Here is a 19,875-nt window from a genome sequence, read left to right on the forward strand (position 1 = left end):
TCTGAAATAAATCGATAATTTAACAGAAGTTGAAAATCTTTTGGGAGGAGATGGCTCCAGTAACTTTCAATCAAGGCAAAAGCCGAAGAAAGTACTGTCTATCTCTTTATAAAAATTGAAGGCTAATGCAACTCGCAGGCTCAATCAAGCTAAACCCGGTCTCTGTTGTGGTTACAACAATGGCCGATGGGTGTGAGAGTGACCTAATGATCACCTCACCGCAATCTGTATCTATTGATAATGTATCTGTGCCACTTCCTCCTTCGATAATCTGTGTAAATATATGTTTGACATTTGCAAGCCCTATCCAGCTTCCGAGTTCCTTAGAGAGCCAACCAAAATTAGCTGAGGCTCTTCCACCACTTACTCTACACATATCCTCCCTGAACACAGTTGCATCGGTAGATAATGTACAGTGTGAACCAGGCTCTGTTGATGTACCTCGTATTTTGGAAAATCTACAGGTAGAGGTGGTTGATATGAGATCCAAGATAACCCTACTGATTACAGAAATTGGAGAGCTTAGAGCTCTTGTCAAGCCACCCCGTGCTAATAGTATCACCCAAGGGGTAGCTACGTGTGCCTACACCTCACTAATCAATCAAATAAAATGGCGAGAACAATAATAGTGCTTGGAAACAGTGTGCATCCCTTCATATTTCCTATCACCCTCCCAAAGACTTGCCCACTAATGGGCCTTTGCGCCTGATCCCCAATAGGATCTTGTTCCCCTTGTCTCTTATCTGGAAAAGGCCGGGACAGTAGGGCCCAATACGGGTGAGATCTAACAGGGATCGAGATGGGCCTATTCCTAAATCAGCAACGCCTCAGCCATCAGATAAAACACTTTTGTTATATATGGTAAAAGTACCTACATTATCAAAAAAAAGCATTTGAAGACAAAGAGTTCATTATAAATAAATGCTTACACCACATACAGACAGTCTAGGACTGCCGTTCTATATCAATGGGACATTCTGCAAGCAACACGTTTTTACGAACTCTCCAAGCCTGCAGGGTGCTTTGATTCTGTAAGGCTGAAGATGAAGGCGAAATCCCTTGTGGACAGCATACTCAACTTGCGCATGAACAGAGATCTATCACCCGATTCATTGATTAGATTTAAACTGAAACTTTCTTCCTCTTGTGATTTACCAACCAACTGGGAGGTGATATTACGACCGACAAGCGATTTAGTAGCTGAACGAAAGGTGACACCTTGTAACTCGCCAGATGTCTTGGTGACTTCCATGGTAGATTGACTAGATACCCAGTCACAGACCCGTAGCCAGTGATAGGGATCCCTCATTCAAATGGGAGAAAATGTGCAACATCAGCGACACCACACCCCTAGTCCCAAATGTTGAGGTCATTACCAAAACCTGCCACTTTATTAATAGCCTGTGCTGGAATATAGCAGGGATTAAGTCCAAACTAGGTGATCCAAATTTGAGTTTTTTTTATTGACTAATTAGATTTTTGTCTCCTGCAGGAAACCTGGTTGTGTGATCCATTGCACAGTTCTGGTTATAAAACATACCACATACATGCTATTTGCACAGGGAGGTGCCACCTGTCGGGAGGCCTCCTCATATGGGTTAAATTGACCTTTGATGCTAAAGCAACAGTGCTGCCTTTTTTTTTTTCACACGACATTCTGGGCATATCCATCTCCAGGGCAGATTCCCATACTTATTATTTAAATATCATGCTTATAAATCAGGTGGCTGGAGAAGGGGAATAGACTCTGGTAATACAGGATCTTAATTCACACAAAAGAGGAGGGGTGAGGGTAACAGACTCACCTACTCCGGACCACCTGACAATACTTTAATACACCTGAAGGAGTAGGGAGTGATAACAATTGTGTCTATTTTTTGTGGTGGCACGTGCTGTGTCTTAATACTGCCCTCACTCACACAGTTGTGTGACATGCTTCATCATAGGGCTGCTACCAAACACCCCTGCGTAGCTAATGCCTGGGGTGGAGCAAAGGGGTGGGGGAAGACAGACACAACATAAAGGAAAAACAATAAAGTCTAAGGTTACTGGGAGGTGTCACTGTGCCTATACTTTATTCCTGGACCCTTCGGCTAGGATTAAAAACGTGAAGGATGGTGGTGATTGGGAGAAGTAAAGTGCTTGATACACCCCTCCTTACTGCCAAATCATCTACATGTTTCGATCGTGTGTATGCGCCCCTTGTTCGGGGTCACGCCGGCCTTCCTCAGGACTCTGCCGGTCCCAGAGTATATATGTATAAGTATCTCTCACCTCGTATTCTGAGATAAGAGGGTGTAAGAACCACTCGTTCTGGCTCCGAGGTATCCCCTCGACTGTACTCTGTTGATGTACTAAATGGGGACAAGAAAGAACAGAAGGGGTCAATATAAATGAGGTTCCCCTTCGTGGTTCTCTGTTAACAAAGACATATTGAAAATATGCTCCACCACAGACTGGAGTTGATTTCCCCTGTTGTATTCCTCTTTCAGGAGTCAAGCTAGACGCTTGTAATTAACAATAAGTTTTATCCTACCCAAGGGGTAGGTATAGCTCAAAGCGACAAATTGTACCAAAGTACGTTGACGTACAATTGAACATGAGGACCCGTAGTATGTTATAACTTACTGAGTTTACCCCTAATCAATGCTAAAACTGGTGGGAGGCAGGTAGTCTACCTCATTGACCGCAGTGTATCTAACAACGCAGCCGCAACTAGGCACCTAATTGACAAACGGTGCCAAAAACAACCACACAGGTGATAGCAACCATGTCTCTAGAAATGAACAGGATATGTTATTATTATTAACAATGACGATGTTAGACTTTGTCTTTTCAATTTTCTTCCCCCACTGTGTGACTACAGGGGGTCTCTCCTTGCCTCCCGCCAGTTTTAGCATTGATTTGGGGCAAACTCCGCAAGTCATAACATACTACGGGTCCTCATGTTCAATTGTATATCAACGTACTTTGGTACAATTTGTCGCTTTGATCTATACCTACCCCTTGGGTAGGATAAAACTTATTGTTAATTACAAGCGACTAGCTTGACTCATGAAAGAGGAGTACAACAGGGGATATCAACTCCAGTCTGTGGTATCCGAATATATATTGACCCCTTCTGTTCTGTTGTCTCTTGTCCCCATTTAGTACATCAACAGAGTACAGTCAATGGGATACCTCTGAGCCAGAATGAGTGGTTCTTACACCCTCTTATCTCAGAATACGAGGCGAGAGATACTTATACATCTATACTCTGGGACTTGCAGAGTCCCGAGGAAGGCCGGCGTGACCCCGAATGAGGGGTGCATACACACGTCCGAAACATGTCGACGATTTGGCAGTAAGGAGGGGTGTAAGGAGCACATTACGTTTCTCAATCACCACCATCCTTCACGTTTTTAATCCTGGCCGGAGGGTCCAGGAATAAAGTATAGGCACAGTGACACCTCCGAGCTAGTTTTAATCTACACTGCACTTTCACTTCTGATGATCCCAGTAACCTTAAACTTAATTGTTTTTCTTTTATGTTGTGTTTGTCTTCCCTCACCCCAGGCGTTGGCTGTGCAGTGGTGTTTGGTAGCAGACCTATGATGAAGCATGCCACACAAACGTGTAAGGGAGGGCAGTATTAAGACACACAGCACGAGCCACCACAAAAAATAGAGACACCATTTTTTTCACTCCCTACTCCTTCAGGTGTATTGAAATACAGGATCTTACCCTAAACAGGGCCCCCTTTACCTCCATGACTCATTATCGTTGGTGAGTTTTATACGACATACAAACCGATGGATGTGGGAAATGGGTCCCCTGTCAGCAAGGAAGATGAGATATGGGGAATCCCTACACCTAATGCCAATCCAAAGAAACGCTACACAAGTGCTGCTTACCAGCTTACATCATTTACTTTATCATATGACCTAAGGGCCTGCAAAGGACGTACACCTTTGGATATGCATGCTGCCCACACCTTCAACTGCCTGGTTCATACAAGTAGAATTGACTATTGCTTAATTTCTCTGCATCTGTGGGGTACACTAGTCGATCTGAAGGTATTAGGCAGGGAGGACAGTGATCACAATGCCCTCCACTGTTCTTTAAAGGATTGCTTTAACTTCATGGTGAATATCCTTGTCTCTTTAAGTACAAATATGGTACCCTCAAATGACCAGCGCAGAACCAAATCAGATAAAGTAGCAGCAAATATAGGAATCAGAGATCACATGACTAAAGCCCTAGGGGATGCTGATTTGGAACTAAACTATTTAGTATCAGCCCAATCTAGGGATCAATTGTGGCAGTCTAATATTGTAAAGATTAACAAGGACCTCTTTATGCTGTTAGCGGGGTGTTTTGTGCGACATCATGGTCCTGCTCGGCCACTCCCAATGCCTGAGCGCACTTGGTATAACAAAGCCTGTGATGACAAGAAAGACTAGCTATGCTTAGCTCGTCTGTGGAGATTCCAACTTAATACGTCCAAAAAGAAAAATAAGATTGGGAGACACATATGGGAGCACTTTTATGAAGCTGCTGCCTATAACAATATGAAATTTTGGAAGCTAGTAGCCAACTGAGATCAATGAACAGTTAAGCTCATGGCCTATTCCATCTCTCCCGAGATATGGCATTCCCACTTTCTAGACCCTTACAAACAGGGCCCGGAATTTAGTACAACATCCGAGCCAAGGGCAGATATCTATTCTGGGTTCCTCAAATTGGAGGTGAGTGAGACCGCTACTGCAATAAAAGCCATAGCAAGGGGCAAGGTGCCAGGGCCTGATGGTATTCCAGGTAATGTCTTTCTAGCAGACATTGACGTCTGGGCTTCGATTTTAATATGTTATTCAATTGCATCCTCCAAGAGGCTAGCATTCCCTGTAACTGGAAGGCAGCTGAATTGACCCCATAAACAAAAAAGCATTGGCAATGCCAATCGGTCTCGCCTTTCGGACCTTATAAGTGTTTAGCCATGCATTATATCATCCCACATTACTGCAATGGACTGTGTGGCAGTGGTTATAAGTGTGGCAGTAAATTTGGCACTTGTTTTATCAACTTCAATCTCTCAATCAACACAGCACCTAACATCGCTTAGAAGGCAAAGAGGGCCACTTAAACAACACTCCATAAGTGGGAAAATCCTCAAACCACAGCATTAAAACCTACACAAAAGCTGCAGATCAATACCCAGTTCAAGCAGTGCAACAAAATAATACAAGCAGCAACTTCTTATTCTCATATATCCAATCGCTGCAGACATATTTGGTGGCAGTACAGCATGTAGATTTATAAAGGCTTTTGTTAAGAGAACATGATCTCTGGTGTAGTCACTGTTTTGCACGCCCCTTATTAACGGCACGCTGCAGACATTGGTGCCCTTCAATTTAGAAAGTGTTACAGCCATGCTTCTGACGATTTGAAGCACTATATGCACAACCAACTGAAGGGCGCGACCAGAGTACAGCCTATGGACTGTGTCAGCTGTTGCCATAAATTACCTGCATGGCTGTGCATAGTTGCGAGCCCGCCCCTCAAAGCAAAATTCGAGAACATTGTCAATTCACGAACAGACGTTTCCAATTTATTGATTGGTCCTGTCCACCTTTTCAACCAGCATGAAATCAAAAACATTTTTAAAAACGGGTAAAACATCACAGGAAATAACCCATCACTGCACTAATTGCACGGCTCACCGGAAGGACATGCCGCTAACTCTTTCAACCCCAACATTATTTCTTTAAAAAAATAAACAATTCGAGAGAATCTATTACCCGTAAGCTGTAATGCACAGGAAGCTCTAGACTACCACACAAATCAGTAAAATTGGACACTATGTGAACGAGGGACTGGAGACAAGAATTTGGGTAGGGGCGGTGGGGGAAAGCGGGAAGCCCTGGCGTTGTCCCATCTAATTTCACCTTCTCGCCGAAACCATCATCAATTTAAAGCTCACCCACACCAATATGGTCATTCTAGGTGATTTTAATCTCAGTGAGGATGGAAGCCTTGGCAGTCAATTGAGAGACCTCCTGTATACGTGCTCCACCCTGAATCTCCATCAATTGGTGTCCAGTCCCACCCACCAGAAAGGTCGCATTCTGGATATGGTTTTTGCCAATCCAGACACAATAAAAGTATCTAGTATTACGCCCTTGAATTAGACGGATCATTTTCTCATCCTTTTGAGTCTGGCGATGCCATGTAAGAAGAATACGTCTAGCCAGCAGTACTCTCACAGGCTGGACAGAGAGTGGGCCAAACTAGCAAAGGCTGACTCTTTGATCACATCCCTTGACGTTAATCTTTTTTTTCCCCAATAAGTCCGTTGAGGATAACTATAAGTCATTTACGGAACATATAGCTATGCTATTAGACTACTGCATTCCTATAAAGCCTCTAAAAAAGATAAGGAAAAGATCTGCCCCTTGGTATAATGAGAAGCTGCACCATCTTAGACTCTCTCGCAGACAGGCAGAGAGAAAATGGAGAAGAAACTACTCTGAGGAAGATAAAAAAGTCTTAAGACAAGTACAACTGCAATATAAAACTCTCATCCTGAGATCGAAGGCAGATTTTTACGCTAATTCCATTACACAGGCTTCTAACGGGTCCAAAGCTCTTTTTAAGATTGTTCGTGATCTTACTAACCCGGACTGTCTGATTAATAGAGTTTCCCCCTCGCAAACTCTGTGTAGCGAAATCGCCTTCTTTTTTCAGGAAAAGATCTCCAACATCGTAAATAATCTGCAGGTCAACATCCAGGATGGCCCCGAGGAAACAACCAGTCCTGCTGATGGAGACCTAAAAACGATTGCTATCTTGGACAGCTTTCAACCTCTCTCCCATGAAACCTTTGATAAACTGACTGAAAGCGTGTCGTCTGGCTCTCCTCTAGATCCTCTCCCCCATAAAATCTGGAAGCTTTATGGACGCAACACATTTCCTTGGCTAAGGATGATCTGTAATCAATCCTTAACTGATGGATCTGTTCCAGGTCGCTGGAAACTAGCAGTAGTCACCCCACTAATAAAAAAGCCGAACCTGGACCCTTTGGTGCCAGCCAATTTTAGGCCCATCTCCCTTCTGCCGTACCCGGTGAAATTATTGGAAAAATCTGTGAGCAAGACCCTGTCTCAGTTTTTGGAAGAGAACCTTCTGCTAGATAGGGATCAGTTCGGATTCCATCCTGGTCACGGAACCGAAACAGCTTTAATCACCATGCTGGACCACCTTCGAATGCGAGCCGACAACGGGAGTGCTATGATTTTAGTACTCCTTGATATGTCGGCAGCATTTGATACGGTAAGCCACCCTGTCCTGCTGGAGAGGCTGAGGCAGATAGGTGTAAAGGGCAGAGCACTGCAATGGTTCCGCTCCTACCTTGAGGACAGACAGCAGGTAGTTACCCTGGCACCGTTCTCCTCTAGCAGGTCTCCAGTTGCGTACGGGGTGCCGCAGGGATCCGCAATTAGTCCCATCCTTTTTAACATCTACCTGCGGCCCCTGTTTCCGTTAATAAAATCTTTCGGAGTCAGCTTGGTGAACTATGCTGACGATACGCAGCTGGCCTTCTCTCTTGAAGGGGAAGATGCACTGGCCATGGATCGTTTCCATCAATGTATGAAACAGACTACGGATTGGCTCAGAAGGAACTCTCTTCAATTTAACAGCGGTAAAACTGAGGTGGTATTTTGCTCACCATTTAGGATTCCCAAACATCTTCCTCCTGAATTCTGTCTCACACCTGAGGAAGGACCCCTTATACCAGTTAGGAAGGTCCGCAATCTTGGGGTAATCGTCGACGACGATCTGCAGATGGTTTCCCAAGCTAGTAAGACTGCTAACGTCTGCTTTGCCCTGCTGCGGCTGCTTCGGAGTATTCTACCTCTGCTCCCTAGGGAGGCGCGAGCTACAGTGGTGCGCAGCACGGTATTAAGCAGACTTGACTACTGCAACTCCCTGTATCTAGGGGCTCCGCAGTATGTCCACCAAGGATTGCAGAGGATTCAGTCAGCCGCAGCCAAATTGGTGCTCGAAAGGCAACGCCGCTCCTCGTCCACCAGAGCACTAAGGGACTTACATTGGCTCCCGGTGAGAGAAAGGATCCTCTTCAAGTCCTTGTGTCTAACTTTTAGAGCAGTGCACGGACTTGGTCCAGCCCCTCTACAGGACAGGTTTGCTCGCTACCTACCAAGTAGGCAATTACGTTCATCTACAGCTGGTCTACTGGTGGTCCCGAGATACAAGCGCATGAGGGTAGGCGGAAGAGCCTTCAGCACGGTAGCTCCTGGCGAGTGGAACAAGCTCCCTGCGAACCTGCGACAGTGCAACTCCTTACTTGAATTCCGGAAGGGACTTAAGACCTGGTTATATCCTAAAGCTTAATCTAGGCATGCGCACTCGGCCTTCCTTCTGCCGTCTCTGATGCTGTCTTCTCAGTCTAAAGCGCCAAGATGCCCGTAGGGCGAAAGCTGCGCTATACAAGTTTCACAATCAATCAATCAATCAATCAAGGCTTGAACAGCACATAATTCACAACAAAGCAGTCGTCCCTACTGATGCACCCAGGGCATAAAGATCTGATGCTTGGCGAAGAGTCTACAGTTCAACCGGAAGAGATTCAATTCACCCACACACTTCTCTGGTAAACTTTGGAACCACAGGTTCGCACCATGCAACTCCTTGACTCTAGCCCACCCGAAATGAAGCAGTCACTAAACATGCTTTTTTGACGTGGTGATATTTGACGGCAGACGAAAAGAGAAATGTATACATTAATGAAGAAAATAAAGTCACCGTATGATTAGCGTCCCTTTACAAACCCCTCCGTTGTCCCCACGCGCCTCCAACAGCTGAATAGTGTTTAAAGGGGGGAGTGTTTGCTCGAAGCCGCAGGCATGCAGGCTCTGTCCTGTGCCTCGCACCGCTTTGTTGTTGTGGAATCGGCACGGAGGGGGCTATGAGGCAGCGTTGGATGCCCTGGAGGAGAGCGAGGTCCTAGTGTGTGTTGTTTGGACTCCTCCTGAGGTTGTGGCGAGCGACCGGTAGCACCCTCTTGCGCACGCCGGTCAAAATGAAGGCACGCAGATGCTATTCTAAAAGCGTGCCACGCTATTAAAATAAATAAATATATATATATTTATATACATTATTGGGGGAGGATTTAAATTTTAAATGAGCGGTGCAATGCTTTTTTAACGTGGTGATATTTGACGGCAGATGGAAAGTGAAATGTAAACATTAATGAAGAAAACAGTCACCGTGTGATTAGCGTCCCTTTACAAAGCGCTCCATTGTCCCCACATGCCTCCAACAACAGTTGAATAGTGTTTAAATGGGGGAGTGTTTGCTCGAAGCCGCAGGCATGCAGGCTCTATCCTGTGCCTCGCACCGCATTGTTTTTGTGGAATCGGCACGGAGGGGGCTGTGAGGCAGCGTCAGATGCCATGGAGGAGAGCGAGGTCCTAGGGTGTGTTTTTGGACTCCTCCTGAAGCTGTGGCGAGGGACCAGTAGCACCCCCCTTGCTTACGCCGGTCAAAATGAAGGCACACAGACGCTATTCTAAAAGCGTGCCGGGCTATAAAAATAAATATACACACACACATATATATATATATATGTGTGTGTGTATATATATATATATATATATATATTATGGGGGGAGGATTAATATGTTTAATTGAGTGGTGCAAGTCGGCGAGCTGTTCATTTTAAAAAGAAGACACGTGGGCGTCATTGCGAGCCTCACATTATAAACAGAAGACACGAGGGCGTCAGTAAGGTTGTCCCGTGCGTGTGAAAAGAAAACATTCAATGTTTCCAAACCAGTCTTAAGCGATGCTCACCGCTTTTTGGCTCTCCGCAAGCCGGCAGTCCGATACTTGCAGCAACTCAGTTCCAGAAACAGCGGCTCAGATAAATGCATCGAAGTAAAAACATTTTTAAAAAAGCACATTTAAAAAAACAGATCCACAAAAGACAACAGACACCAAAAAAATGCACTAATACCAGTAAAGGGCCAATAGCCATTTGCGTGCCAAGAGGGAAAAAGGAGGGATATAAAACTGGTTTACTCAATAGCAAGTAGGAAATTTTGAAAGACACACTCAAACACAAATAGGAAAACAGAGGCGGGGACTTCCCCACTAAAGCATATACTGCATGTCTCAACGAGACAGCGCAAGCGCTACCTAGGCGAGACCTAAAAAGGGCTGCACGGTTCCCCTTCAAGCCACAGGCCGATTAGTCTTGATGTTGCCCAAAAGGTCTTTGCGAAGCAAAACCTAGGGAACCTGGAAGGTTCGATTGAGGACCATAAGGCCATCTCCCCATTGCAGGCAGATTTTCTGAAAGGGTTTAGTACAATCGACTAGGTCTTTAGGTTTATATTAATATATTGGAAGATAGTTTTACTCAAAAAAGCGCACCTATACCTGATCTTTGTAGACTTAAAGTATGCCTTCAACCTCATCCCAAGAGGAAAGCTGTGAGGGATCCTTTAAAATTAAGGGGTTCTACACGTCCTCCTGGGTGTTTTGGTTCATCTACATTTAAATTATGTGGCGCTTTACATAGAGGATATTCAAAATGACGTCCCATGACTGGCTGGTCGTAAGATTCCCCTCCTATTATTTGCAGATGACACCCTTCTGATATCAAAGACCCCGAGTGGCCTTCAACTTTTAGTGAACAAGTTCGTTGCCTTCTGCAGCGAGCAAAGACTGGTGATCAATCACTCCAAGAGAATCTGGTCATCAGCACGCACAAGTCTTTCAGGGGCTGGACAACTCTGGAAGGCAGTCCGCTAGACAGGTTAGTGGGTGAATTTACCTGGGGATCAAGCTAACTAAATCAATGTCTTGGATGCCCCAGGTTGAGAGAAGTAGCCTGACTTTCACGCAGCAGTCTGCCGCCATCTTAAGATTGTTCAAGGCCTCCAGAGCTAGCCGGGTATCGCCCGCCCTAAAGGTGTACAGAGTCAAGGCAGAGGGCAGTACATTGTATGGGGCAACGCTATATTGGCCCAGTTGGGGATGGCCGAAAACATATTTATAAGAGCCTTAACCAACCTCCCAAAAAATAGTCCATTGAGCCCACTTAGACTGGACCTGGGCCTTGAGGCCACGACCCATAAGGCCCAACTTGGACCACTCCTGTACTGGCGAAGGCTCAAGTACTCACCAGACATTTTTTTTTTTTTTAACAGAGTTTTATATAGTGCGAACCTGACCCGAATCCAATCAGGTATCAGAGCGCTTTACATAGCACCAGTTACGTTAACATGGGGACACACATTCATTTATTTATTTATTTTCGTTAGACACGGGGAGATTAAGTGATTTGCCCAGAATCAGGAGGTTTTAGCGTTGTTACCGAGACTCGAACCCAGTTCCCCCAGGTCCGAGGTCGAGCAGCCCAACCGTTAGGCCCCCCTAACTTGGAGGACTATTATACTTCCTACCAGGACGTAGCTTCCTATGATGTGACTGGCAAAATCAAATGGCTCTCTAATACCAAAACTGGTTATTCAAACTTGATTTAAGAGAATTTTAGTCTTCCTGTCCTACTATGAAACATCTTTCTAGGGCCTCTCTCGTGAAGTCTTTCTGGGAGTACATGCATGTTGTTGAAATTAGGAACATTCAAGAGGATTATATTGCTGCTAACTTTTTAGACTTTAAGATTGAAATAACAGCTTTTGAGCCTTTTTTAAGATTACATAACCCCAATAGCTGCTAGGAGTATACATCTTAAATTTCAATATGGTATTTTACCATTTTTGTCGCTTCAAGTGAAATGAAACCCCTGTTGTTGTTTGAGCAAAACACATGCCCAACGTGTCAGCAGGCCAAGAAATTCCTGGCATATTAAACTTTTTTGTCCCTCCTATGCTCGCCCCAGAAAATCCTGCATTATCCCTATATGTAAACAACTGGGTTGTAGACAGTATCAGGATGCCCTACGGCTCCTGCAAGCTGAGTCTAAGCAGACCACTGTCTGCACAATGTACAAATACCTTTATTGAAACTGGTGCATTAGATCAGAATTGATGGCCTGGGCCTCTTTACTTAAAACTTGTATTGCCAGGAGCTCTGACTTCTAATTAGGCACTACTAAAGATGTCTTATTGCTTTTTTCCAGTAGGCTATCGTTTTTTCCAAATAGTACTACTGCCTATCCAGACTGTATTTTACATATGGCTAGTCTGTTAAGGTGATATCTTATGACTACAGTTACTTCTGTAGACATGGCCGCTATTTATTTTAGCTCCGAGATCAAGTACTTTTATCTCATTATTTTATATATTTTCTCATGTTGCTGAATCTGTAAATTGTGATGAGATTTGTTGCTAGAGCTCTTTTATGTGTTTTTTTTATCGTACTTTAGTCTTATTTATTTTATATATAATTGTTTGTCTCTTGTACATTTATGGTGGAAAAAATACTGAATAAAGTATTTCATTTAATTTAAGATATTGCAGTGAAGTCCTTGAAATGGTTGAAATTACTCTTGATGAGAAACCGGTGATAACAGATGAGCAAACATTTCTGCATATGCTTTATAAAATATATATATATATATATATATATGCCTTTTGGTCGCTGTAAAAAACGGAGAGCACACTCGGATGATTTCCTCGCTGGTGTTTATTGTGCAAACTTCCCCCCCTCCTCTGACAAACGCGTTTCACCTATCGGCGTTCTCAATGTCAGTTTCCTCCATTCTCGTGCATGTATTTAATTTCATCATACATCACGTGATTATTTCATGTGACTAGAAAAAGGACTCCCATTACATTGTTTCAAAATTCATAGCGGCCATCTTTAAACAGGTTGTGTTCATTAAAATACTTAAATTAAAGTGCTCTGTGCTTAACTTAAAATCATTCCATGTGTAGCAAAAAAATCGACTTACAGTTTATTATTTGCACTAACGGTTCTGAATTTGACACACATGAATCCATTTCAAAAACCCTTCTCATTTTTGGTGCAATACCTGTGCAAAATTGGCAATATAATCAGTATTTTTATAAAATCGTGATTAGATGTCACAATGATAGGATAAGTTATTTTCAATTCCTCAAAGTCTTAAAATGTATTTTTTAATTTGAGAAGAATATCCCAATATAAGCCAATGGAATAAACTGATAAATACACCCAAGATTTGTCTGTGTCTCCATTTTGCTACCACTTTTGAGCCCTGAGTGGGCTTACTTAGTCCGTCGAGTCTATTTTAGATGGGAGATATCTAGCATCTTCTAGAGCAAAAACCTGAGATGACATCTGCTGTCTGTTTTCATTAAAATTACTTTTTACTCCAGATGTACCCATAGCTCCTCATCGTTATTCAGGCCTGTGGGCGCCTTGGTTTGTAGATCTATAGTATATTTTGATTCCAAGGCCCTTAATTGGCGTACCCTGTCTCCTCCTCTTTCTTGTTTTGCCACCTGGTCTATACAGTAAAACTGTAGGAGGTCCCTGTTGCTTTGATGGTATTTCTCAAAGTGGCGTGCAACAGGGTAGGCTGCATCCTTGTTTGAAATTGCACGCATGTGCTCTAAGATGCGTTTTTTGTTGCATTTATGGTGCTACCAATATAACGTTTTTGGCATTGGCATATCAAGCAATAAACAGCATATTCCGAATTGCAATTTAGGAATCTCTGTATCTTACGGACAGGCCTAGGATCCCCTGGTCTGCCCTGGTAAGTATTGATTTTACTGCTGAATTTGCAGGCCTTGCAACGTTTGCATGGAAAAAATCCCACAATATCCATTTGGTTTTGAGTTTTAGGGATGTTGGAGAAGTGGCTGTGGATGAGATGATCCCCCACTGAGGGGCACCTCTTGTATGTTATTAATAAGTATTCTGGAAGTTTAGTCCTTAGAATATTATCTGTTTGTAGGATATGCCTATTTTTTCTGAAAATCTGTACAATACTGCTAGATCTTTCATTGTAGCTAGTTATTCTTATTGGTCCTTTGTCAGTTGTTTTTCTAGAAGTTTTCGCTACTAATGTATCTAATGTGTTGATTTTCTCCACCTTAATCTCAGCCTGTACCAGGTCTCCCCTGGTATAACCCCTTCTCTTGAATCTCTGCAGAGCTTCCTCTTTGGCTATTTTAAAGCTCGCCTGAGTTGTACAGTTCCGTTTTAATCGTAGTAACTCTCCGAAGGGTATATTTTTTATTTGGCTCACTGGGTGATGGCTTCCTGCATGTAGAACCCCATTTCCCGCTGTAGATTTTCTATACAGTCGAGTTAATAATGTATCATGTTCTACATACAACTCCAGGTCGAAGTAGGTCACTGATCTATCGCTGATATCATAGGTACATTTTAGATTCAGCTCATTGTTGTTTAGCGAGGCTACGTACTCCTCAGCCGAGGAGCGGCTGCCCCACCAAACAACAAAGAGATCGTCGATGTACCTTGCCCATTGTGTTATCTTATCCATCCACATTTAATTAACATCTTCCCAGGCCACGTGCTTCTCCCACCAGCCCACAAATAGATTCACGTAGCTGGGGGCGAAGCACGTGCCCATAGCTGTCCCGCGTTGTTGACAATACAATTGGCCTGCAAAAATAAAAATATTATTATTCAAGGAGAAAGTAATCATATTAAGGAGCATCTCATTAGGTTTTCGAAATTTCAATTCTCTTTTTCCGAGAAACCACTCCACAGCTTAACTCCATCCTTATGTCTGATACACGTGTACAAGCTTGTTATATCCAAAGTTATGAGGAGCATATCTTTGTCCCACGTGATGCCTTCTATTAATCTTAAGAAATCCTGTGTGTCACGGATATAGGAAGCCAAATCTTTGACTAAAGGTGCCAGAAAGGAGTCAATGTATATCGCCGTGTGTTCTAAAAGACTCCCAATTGAAGCCACTATCAGTCTTCCAGGTGGCTGTTTAGAGTCTTTATGCACTTTAGTCAAATGATAAAATGGGGGTAAAATGGGGGTATCACAATGAAGAAACAAGTATTCATTTTGTCCCAACATGCCCTCATCACGCCAGTCATTCAATTCTTGGTGATATTCACTAATGCATTGGACATAATCCTTTCTCTGTATTGGAACATACCATTCTATGTCTTTCAGTTGCCTCATGGCTTCCTTGTGATAGTCCTCTTTGTTGAAAACAACCATATTGCCCCCCTTGTCTGAGGGTTTGATTTCTATAGTGGTGTCTTCTTTTAGGGATTTCATGGCTTCCCATTCCTTTCTTGAAAGATTAAAGTCTCGATTCTGAGGAGAATAGGATTTAGCTAGATTTTTCAAATCCATGATGACAGCTTCATTGAAAACGTCTATTGCATCATAAGGCATTTGTGGAACGGTTCTCGATTTTCTTTTAAATTTGCTGTATCCACTAGATTGCCTTATTCCTGCCCCTTCCAAATAGTCATCCAAGTTTGTTTCCATTTCCTCATTTGATGTCTCTAGATTCTGTAGTGTAAGCAAGGTTTCAAGATCATGACCCACTAGAGGGTTAATTCCTGTGTCTTCATTGCATGGTTCTTCGTTCTCATTTCTTGAAGATTGTTTTTCAGGATGTAACAAGAAAACTTTTTGTAATTTCAATTTCATTATATATTTAAAAAGGTCAATTCGAGTATTCGTATAATTGAAGCTAGATGTTGGACAGAATGTGGGACCAAGTTGTAAGACTTTTATCTGATCTGTAGTTCGTATTTTATTCGACAGATTGATCACTGTTCTGTCTTCTTCTTTTGTTTCTGTTGCACTCACCATTTGCCCCTCTTCCCCTTGCTGCGTGTAATTCTTGGGGTAGGTCCTTCTTCTTCCCCCTCCTTGTTTTCCGCTTTTTAGGTTTTTGGATTTCTTTTCCTGAGGGGGGTGAGTTTGTTGGGCCGGTCTTGGTCTTGTTTCCCTTATTAGCCGATATTCTTGAAAATACGTAGGCCCCTTGGTATTCGATCACAGTCAATATACCGCTGTAATGAGGTGGCTTCCCACCATTTTCTTAATTCTCTTTCATGTGCTTTCTCCAGTGTCTGATATAGAATCACGAGATTTGATGCCGCACTGCTGCTCGTAGTGCTGGTTTTTGACTGTGCTTTAATTGTCCCTGTTCCTTGTCTGAAGTTATCTTGTGCCGCTTCCTCCCTCTCTTGTAGACTCGACATGTTGCAAGAATTGTACGAATTATCTCACACTGCTTATCAATGTTAGTAAGTGAGGGGGGTATGTTTGTCTGCCTACACCAGCGTTACCCTCGGGATAGAAACTCTGCTCTAATTGTTAGTCAGAATATTCGGGGACTGACTCACCGGGCTGTTGGCATCGCTCTCCCCGGGTAACCACTCGGAAACGTCCTCGCCTGCACATCCGGTAATGAAAGTCCGTTAGTCAATCTTTAAGGCGTCGAACTTCACACGCCGCCATTCTCGTTTTGGAGTTTCCGGGCTGACGGACAATTTGTTTTTTACAACCAAACTTCACCGCAGTCGCTCCTTTCTTCCCCGGGTGCTCACTCCAGCGGTGGTGAGCCGCTTCAAATTCTACAACACAGCTGCCTTTTCGGCGCTGTAAAAAACGGAGAGCACACTCGGATGATTTCCTCGCTGGTGTTTATTGTGCAAACTTCCCCCCCCTCCTCTGACAAACGTGTTTCACCTATCGGCTTTCTCAATGTCAGTTTCCTCCATTCTCGTGCGTGTATTTAATTTCATCATACATCACGTGATTATTTCATATGAATAGAAAAAGGACTCGCATTACATTCTTTCAAAATGCATAGCGGCAATCTTTGAACAGGTTGTGTTCATTAAAATACTTAAATTAAAGTGCTCTGTGCTCAACTTAAAATCATTCCTTGTGAAGCAAAAAATCGACTTACAGTTTATTATTTGCACTAACGGTTCTGAATTTGACACACATGAATCCATTTCAAAAACCCTTCTCATTTTTGGTGCAATACCTGTGCAAAATTGGCAATATAATCAGTATTTTTATAAAATCATGATTAGATGTCACAATGATAGGATAAGTTATTTTCAATTCCTCAAAGTCTTAAAATGTATTTTTTAATTTGAGAAGAATATCCCAATATAAGCCAATGGAATACACTGATAAATACACCCAAGATGTGTCTGTGTCTCCATTTTGCCACCACTATATATATATATACTTCTAGCAAAAGTGTTCTTCGTAACAGTTTTGCAATATTCCCCTGGCTATTCTTTGCACTATTTTGTACTGTCTTCCCAGAATAACCTGTGAGCACTATGCTACTCTTTATGTGAAAGGATGCGTGGTAACAATGAACACTTTTCTAGCCAAGTTCAAATCATAAAACAAGCAGGGGTGAATTTGATGGACTGGAAAATGCTGGGAGTTGGAGCCGGCATTGCGAGAGCCCATTTCATTTATTATTAAAGCCCTTTACTTAGATAGACCTAAACACTAGATTTCATAAAAGTAGATTTTCAAAACAGGAACATGTGAATGACGTTTAAAATCTCAACATTCTTTAATTCTGACGTCATATTTACTCCAAAGATGGTACAAAAACCAATTGTTTCGATGTGCTAGTACAGCCAGTTAAAAAGCATTTCAAACAATTTTAAATATTTCACTTCCCTGATGGTAAACCCCACACAACTCACATAGCAATCTGTTTAATACAAATTTACATGTTCATACGACCACTGCAATGTTCTCTAGAGCAGTGTGCATCCTCGTATATTCAATACCTCAAAAGTGCGTTTCCAGTTTATAACAATAATCGCTTTGAAACAACTGTATGCAGCAAATATAGGACAAAGTCACTGAAGATAGCCCAATAGGGTGAAAGCTTCAAGTTCCATACTCGTCGCCCTTGTGTGATCTTGGTCTAATCAGCTCTGTTTAAATCTCGCTTTTGAATTGGCAGTGCTTCCTTGAGCCTTGGTACAAATAGACGTGTGATGTCTTCAATTGATTTCTTCCGAAAACACATTATAATAAGGAAGAACAATGTACAAGGCACATTCTGGTTGAGGGATGGAGACTAATACCATTTCCCAAACCTAACGCTGCCAAGGATCAAAAAACGTAAGGTGAAATGCAAGTATTTTCAAAGTGTGACCATTTGCATTCATTTCATTAAAAGGTCTGTTTCACAACAAGATTATTTTTGTTATGGGTTGGTCTGATGTGCTTTATCTTCTAGTGGAAAACCTATACTTTTGCATTTTCCGAAATATACTGCACAATGTTTTTGGTCTTTTATTGAAATAAAATGTGGCTTTCATCACAACAATTGGAACATGGTTCCAGGTGTATTCGTCAATGCGTATTGTTTTCTTTAAGTAGAGGTATGTGGTTATTTGTGTCTCCATGGTGCAGAGGAACCTAAAAAAAAAGAAAACAAAATACATTTGTTTCGAACTGAACAGGGCAAAATAGGTAGAACATTTGTGAAAGAGCAGATCTTTCAGCGTTGGACATTGTAAACTGGCACATTCACAATTTCCTAATAACTTGAAATACTGGTCAGTGCTTATAACGAAGAAACAACTGCTCTTAGAAGATGTGATGCTAACATTAAAAAGCAGTATGGGAGAGAGGATCTGGACACAGTACATTTAATTCATGTGTTTTGGAATTTAACACACCACAAATCTGCGCCACTGCTCCTGCTAGAGGACAACTATGTCTGTAAACTTGAACGTTTATGCACACTGCGCTAAATAAGAGCGAAGACAATATCACAAAGGTGCAATAGATGCTTAGTAAAATAATGTAGTAAGTCTGGTTGGCACTTTAACAGATTACAAATAAAATCGCTAACATCTTTCTAAAGACATTTCAGTAACGTATCTGCGCCTAGCACACCATATTAGGCTTTATGACTATGGGCCGGATGTACTAAACTTTTAGGCATCTCTAACTTAGGTATGGAAAAAAAAAAGGTGTTTGCGATTATGAAATGCACAGCATGAGTCAGTGAGGTAACGTTTGTTGTTGTTGGCTCCCAGATTTGTGGCTTTGCCAATGCTAGTTTTGTTTCGTCACTGCTTTTCGAAAACTTGGATATTTGGGAAGCAGCTGTGCTATTTGCTGAATAATAACAAGCATTGGCATAGCCAATAGGTCTCGCCCTTGGGACCTTATAAGTGTTTAGCCATGCAACAGTAGATGTTGTTGCACCAAGGATATTGGGCTGGATAACTAAACACTTATAAGGTCCCAAAGGCGAGACCTATTGGCTATGCCAATGCTTGTTTTGGGTTTTACAAATGTTCTCCGTATTCTCAAAATCGTTGTTCATACTCCTGGCAGCGATGAAGTGTTTATAGATCGGCAAATGATGTTGATGGTGTAGTCTAAGATGTCTACAACATTTCGAAGTTTACTGCACAACATTTTCATTTGCGCGAAGTCCTGGTTTTGCGGCCCCGGCAACCCATCATTGTGCACGAGATACTAGATTGTTAACATTGCCGTCAAAACAACATAGGATACATTTGCGGCATTTTTCAGCAAGTTAGAAATTGCTGTGTTTCTCTTCTTGGTGATCTTCGGGTCCGTGCTGTGTTGCTGACCAGTCCCAGCAGCGCACTTGCATTTCGAAATAGCGTAATCGAAAAGGCATGCTGATACTATGACGAAACTTAAAGTGCGTCCAGATTGTTTCCATGTGCCTGGTTGGACTGAGGATCCCGATTCCTGTGTCTGACCCATATGAATGCCTGTGGGTGGGAGAAAATGGATGGCTGCTCATGTTGACTATTTTGATTGATAAACTTAGAAATTGTTTTGGAGGTATAACATCTCCAGTAAGGTAAACCTGGGAACTAGGGCTCCTCGAGGTTTGATTAGCAGTCCCAGAAGGCCATTTTTCAATACACA

The 19,875-nt window shown here is 42.6% G+C and overlaps 1 protein-coding gene across 11 annotated transcripts in view; it reads right to left on the reverse strand.

The window, feature by feature from the left end:
• Positions 1-17,493: 17,493 nt before the first annotated feature.
• ERGIC2 (ERGIC and golgi 2) overlaps positions 17,494-19,875 on the reverse strand; it is a 196,480-nt gene continuing 194,098 nt past the window's right edge. For all 11 annotated transcript variants that reach the window (XM_085652343.1, XM_085652335.1, XM_085652344.1 and 8 more), the window contains one exon: positions 17,494-18,375. In XM_085652343.1, coding sequence (XP_085508469.1) covers positions 18,310-18,375 — 66 coding nt within the window. In that variant the 3' untranslated portion in view covers positions 17,494-18,309. The remainder of the gene's footprint in view (positions 18,376-19,875) is intronic.

This window comes from Triturus cristatus, chromosome 4_1 (assembly GCF_964204655.1).
Source record: "Triturus cristatus chromosome 4_1, aTriCri1.1, whole genome shotgun sequence".
Classification (NCBI taxonomy): Eukaryota; Metazoa; Chordata; class Amphibia; order Caudata; family Salamandridae; genus Triturus; species Triturus cristatus.